At 47.7% G+C, this 5,688-nt stretch overlaps 1 protein-coding gene across 1 annotated transcript in view; it reads left to right on the top strand.

The window, feature by feature from the left end:
* slc16a10 (solute carrier family 16 member 10) overlaps positions 1–4,924 on the top strand; it is a 29,645-nt gene extending 24,721 nt beyond the window's left edge. The window contains 1 exon segment of the mRNA XM_067416620.1: positions 2,810–4,924. Within this exon segment, the coding sequence (XP_067272721.1) occupies positions 2,810–3,039 (230 nt within the window). The 3' untranslated portion in view covers positions 3,040–4,924.
* Positions 4,925–5,688: the final 764 nt, after the last annotated feature.

The raw sequence follows: 5,688 nt of genomic DNA, 5'->3' as shown, positions 1-5,688 counted from the left end.
GAAATAAAGTGCCAGTTAAACCAGTCAATTAAATAAATTATAACTCAATTTAATTCAAAATTAAGTGCATTTAAAAAGTTACTCTAAGATCCTTAAAGGACAAAAATGTCAATTTTAAAGGTTTAATTTTAAAGACCACTTTACCAAGTGAATATTGGTAAAAAAGTGAAACAAAAAATGTATAGAGGTTGTACCCTGCTGAAAATGTTATGCTACATTTACATTTACATCTAATCATTTAGCAGACGCTTTTATCCAAAGCGACGTACAAAAAGAGGAGAGCAATAGAAGCAACGAAACAAACAAGGCCAACAACCTGTAAGAGCTGCGAGTCCTTCCCCCAGACAAACCAACAGAGTTACGTCTTTATTGGTCAGGTGCAGTTGGCAAAGATGTGTCTGAAGATGTTCCCAGAGCGTTCCCAGAGCATTCCCAGAGCGTTCCCAGAGCATTACCATAGTGTTCCCAGAGCGTTCCCAGAGCATTCCCATAGTGTTCCCAGAGCATTCCCAGAGCGTTCCCATAGTGTTCCCAGAGCGTTCCCAGAGCATTCCCAGAGCGTTCCCAGAGCATTCCCATAGTGTTCCCAGAGCATTCCCATAGCGTTCCCAGAGCATTCCCAGAGCATTCCCAGAGCGTTCCCATAGTGTTCCCAGAGCGTTCCCAGAGCATTCCCATAGTGTTCCCAGAGCATTCCCAGAGCATTCCCATAGTGTTCCCAGAGCATTCCCAGAGCATTCCCATAGTGTTCCCAGAGCATTCCCATAGTGTTCCCAGAGCATTCCCAGAGCGTTCCCAGAGCATTCCCATAGTGTTCCCAGAGCGTTCCCAGAGCATTCCCATAGTGTTCCCGGACGTTCCCAGAGCATTCCCAGAGCGTTCCCATAGTGTTCCCAGAGCGTTCCCAGAGCATTCCCATAGTGTTCCCAGAGCATTCCAAGAGCGTTCCCAGAGCATTCCTATAGTGTTCCCAGAGCATTCCCAGAGCATTCCTATAGTGTTCCCAGAGCATTCCCAGAGCATTCCCAGAGCGTTCCCAGAGCATTCCCATAGTGTTCCCAGAGCGTTCCCAGAGCATTCCCATAGTGTTCCCAGAGCGTTCCCAGAGCGTTCCCAGAGCGTTCCCAGAGCGTTCCCAGAGCGTTCCCATAGTGTTCCCAGAGCATTCCCAGAGCATTCCCATAGTGTTCCCAGAGTGTTCCCAGAGCATTCCCATAGTGTTCCCAGAGCGTTCTCATAGTGTTCCCAGAGCGTTCACCGAGCGTTCCCAGAGCGTTCCCATAGCGTTCCCAGAGCATTCCGATATTGTTCCCAGAGCGTTCTCATAGTGTTCCCAGAGCGTTCTCAAAGCGTTCCCAGTGTTCCCAGTGTTCCCAGAGCGTTCCCGGAGCGTTCCCGGAGCGTTCCCAGAAGCGTTCCCAGAGTGTTCCCAGAGCATTCCCAGAGCGTTCCCATAGTGTTCCCAGAGTGTTCCCAGAGTGTTCCCAGAGCATTCCCAGAGCGTTCCCAGAGCATTTCCAGAGCGTTCTCAGAGCGTTCCCAGAGCCCGCCCTGATGATCTCATTGGTCAGTTTCTGTAGATCATCTGTCCATCATTGGCTAAAGCCCGCCCTGATGATTTCATTGGTCAGTTTCTGTAGATCATCTGTCCATCATCAGCTAAAGCCCACCCTGATGATCTCATTGGTTAGTTTCTGTTGATCATCTGTCCATCATCGTCTAAAGCCCGCCCTAGGGCAGGGTTGCATTTGGCTGTGGGCATGGCTGAGTTTGGCTGTGGGTAGGGCTGAGTTCAGCTGTGGGCGTGGCTGAGTTTGTATGTGGGCGGGGCTGAATTCAGCTGTGGGTGGGGCTGAGTTCGGCTGTGGGCGTGGCTGAGTTTGGCTGTGGGTAGGGCTGAGTTCAGCTGTGGGCATGGCTGAGTTTGGATGTGGGCAGGGCTGAGTTCAGCTGTGGGCGTGGCTGAGTTTGGATGTGGGCAGGGCTGAATTCAGCTGTGGGTGGGGCTGAGTTCGGCTGTGGGCGTGGCTGAGTTTGGCTGTGGGTAGGGCTGAGTTCAGCTGTGGGCATGGCTGAGTTTGGATGTGGGCAGGGCTGAGTTCAGCTGTGGGCGTGGCTGAGTTTGGATGTGGGCGTGGTTGAGTTTGGCTGGGGGCGGGGCTGAGTTCAGCTGTGGGCGGGGCTGAGTTCAGCTCTGGGTGGGGTTGAGTTTGGCTGGGGCGGGGCTGAGTTCGGCTGGGGCGGGGCTGAGTTCAGCCGTGGGCGGGGTTGAGTTTGGATGTGGGCGTGGTTGAGTTCGGCTGGGGGCGGGGCTGAGTTCAGCGGTGGGCGGGGCTGAGTTCAGCTGTGGGCGGGGCTGAGTTCAGCTCTGGGTGGGGCTGAGTTTGGCTGGGGCGGGGCTGAGTTCGGCTGGGGCGGGGCTGAGTTCAGCCGTGGGCGGGGTTGAGTTTGGCTGGCATCCAGGCTAGAATCTTTAGGGAAGGTCCCCTCCTATTTACACCCCGCTTCAGTATTTATTAAAAAAAAATTTATGAAATTTATTTGATAAAACATAAATAATGTCTATTGTAGATAATGACACAGGTGTGTTGTAGTTAAACGTCTTTACTGATCTGATGAACTGAACTCTCCAGAGTGAATCTTTCTGTGACGTAACTGGGTCAGCGTTTCCGTCTCGTGCACTGATCGTCGCCCCCTAGTGCTGAAGCGACACTGAGGAGCTGTTATAATGCAGTGGAGCCTCGTAGCTGACCACCAGGACACATGACAGAAGTCGAGCTGATGGAGCTGTGTGTGTTTATGTGCCCAGGGTACCTGAGAGACCGGCTGGGAGACTATAATGTGGCCTTCTACCTGGCGGGCATCCCTCCGCTCATCGGAGGGGCGGTGCTGTGTGTGATCCCCTGGGTGGAGGCGCGAAGGAAGAGGAAGGAGGCGGAGGCGGAGGACAAGACCATGGAGAAGATGCTGGAGCACAAGAGCGGCGAGCCGGACGACACACACACACACAACACCGAAGACCCCGAATCTGTCATCTGAGGAACCCTGTGTGTGTGTGTGTGCTTGTTTTTGTAAAATATCAGGACACAGATGTGTATAATGCCATGGGTATGACACAGGTATTACAGGAGAGGGTGAAATATGAGGACATTACCCATGGCCCCACTTTACAAAAGGCTTATAAATCACACAGGAGGAGTTTTTATGAGAAAGTAAAAATGCAGAATGTTTCCTGTGATGGGTAGGTTTAGGGGCAGTGTGTGTGTGTGTGTGTGTGTGTGTGTGTGTGTGTGATGGGTAGGTTTAGGGGCAGGGGCAGTGTAGGGGGATAGAAAATACAGTTTGTACAGTATAAAAACCATTACGCCTATGGAGAGTCCCCACATTTCACGAAAACAAGTGTGTGTGTGTGTGTGTGTGTGTGATGGGTAGGTTTAGGGGCAGGGGCAGTGTAGGGGGATAGAAAATACAGTTTGTACAGTATAAAAACCATTACGCCTATGGAGAGTCCCCACATTTCACGAAAACAAGTGTGTGTGTGTGTGTGTGTGTGTGTGTGTGTGTGTGTGTGTGTGTGTGTGTGTGTGTGTGTGTGTGAATAGGGCTTATACGTAAATGTGATTCTTCAGTGTCCATCTTTCAGAAAAATATTTTTGTACTGAACTTTTATGGTTTAAAGGGAAACGGTGTACCGTGAAGGTTACAGCCCTGAACGTTCGTCCTCAGAGACTCACGGGTCTTATCTTAACCAGAGTATTTTATTCTTATAATCGAGCTGTTTTATATCAGACTATAATAAGTCACTCGTATGATTGTTTTAAAGGGAAAGCCAGCCATATGTCTTCATTTCTTCCTGATGTGGAAAGAGTTGAAGCAGTTTTTGCAGATGAGCGCTTTATTAGAGCAGATTATCAGAGATATTTCCATATGTGAGGGATAAGATTGAGCCGTGTGTGTTTAACGTGACGGTTTACAGGAGGATCTACACGTCTTCAGCACATTAGTATTGAAATGATTTCCAATCGTTTGCTATGCAGTGACGTTAAAATGCTTTTTTATCAATGGTGTTCATTGGTTAGATTGAGCCTGTCTCAGATTTACTGCCAGCGAGGCCTTGACTGAAAACACACACACACACACACACACACACACACGCACGCACACACACACGCACGGAGGCATGGCAGCGTTTCCTCAGGATGGTCACATGATCAGCGACCCATCGAGTATTAATCTGGTCACGTGATCTACCTCGATTCTCAGCGGGTCGTAAACGCAGCGTCCTGTGTGTTTTATTGAGTATTATTACTTGTCTTTCACAAAAGTATTGCAACAACCATCATAAGTGCCTTGACAATATGATTATTGGACAGATGAATGATTGATTTGACAATGAACAGGTTCTACTCATTTCAGAGGAAAAACTCTTAACTTCATGGCTTTATTCAATTCTCTTTTTTTACTTTTTGTACATGGTCATTTTTGTATTCTTTTTTTAATTTATTCTGTTGTAAATCCCGTTGCGGTCTGAAAGACGGGCTGGTTTAGATGAGCGCTGCCGTGATTTACTCAGAGTTAGCATGGACAATGACTGGTGAAGTTTCTCCAGCTAAACACCAAACGACGACCTCACTTCTCCAGGAATTAGTGATTGTACCGTTAAAGATGGCATTGACTGAACGACACTAAAGCCTAGCGTCGGCTGCCGGAAGGAAAGGGTTTCCAGGACTGGGACTCGCGTTGTGATCGGCAGTTCCAGGATCTCTCCTGAAGCCGGTCCTCTGTCTATAATTTCAACACATTAGCATACTGCAGTATACGTAACTGACTTGCATGATTTGAACTTGTTATTTTTTGTTGTATATACAACACTTGGTATAAATGAATACAATAATAAAGAAAACATTATTGGTTTTATTAAGGACATGTTTGTATTGTTATTAAAGGTTGTCAGATAATCATGTTGTTAATGGCGTAGCACATCGGCTAAAAACAACAATAGTGTGTGTGTGTGTGTGTGTGTGTGTGTGTGTGTGTGTGTGTGTGTGTGTGTGTGTGTGTGTGTGTGTGTGTGTGTGTGGCGACACTCGTAAAGACATACGCAGGTGCTGTTCATATATTAAGAATATCATCAAGAAGTGGATTTATTTCATTAATTCCATTCAAAAAGAGAAACTTTGATATTATATTCATTGATTTCACACAGACTGATATATTTCAAATGTTTATTTCTTTTAATTTTTTATGATTATAACTGACAACTAAGGAAAATCCCAAATTCAGCATCTCGGAAAATTAGAATATTACTGAAGACCAACACAACGAAAGGGTTTTATAAGTCTTGGCCATCTGACAGTCTGAGCATGTCCGGCTCTCAGTGCTCAGCTGAGTCTCCGTTATCCTGAATTACTGCAGCGATGCGGCGTAGCGTCGACCCGTCTGTGGCTCGGCTCAGGTGTGTCCATTAGCTGGTTTTTGCAGGTGCCCAGTCCTGCTGGAAAATGAAATCTGCAACTCCATTAAGTTGGTCAGCAGCAGGAAGTGCTCTAAAACTTCCTGGTATACGACGGCGTTAACCTTTGACCTCAGAGAACACAGTGGACCAACACCAGCAGATGCCATGGCTCCCCAAACCATCACTGATGTGGAAACCTTACCCTGGAGCTCAAGCAGTGTGGATCGTGTGCC

Source organism: Pseudorasbora parva, chromosome 15, assembly GCF_024679245.1.
Source record: "Pseudorasbora parva isolate DD20220531a chromosome 15, ASM2467924v1, whole genome shotgun sequence".
Classification (NCBI taxonomy): Eukaryota; Metazoa; Chordata; class Actinopteri; order Cypriniformes; family Gobionidae; genus Pseudorasbora; species Pseudorasbora parva.
The sequence above is the reverse complement of the archived record's forward strand: the minus strand, read 5'-3'. Positions and strand labels throughout refer to the sequence as shown.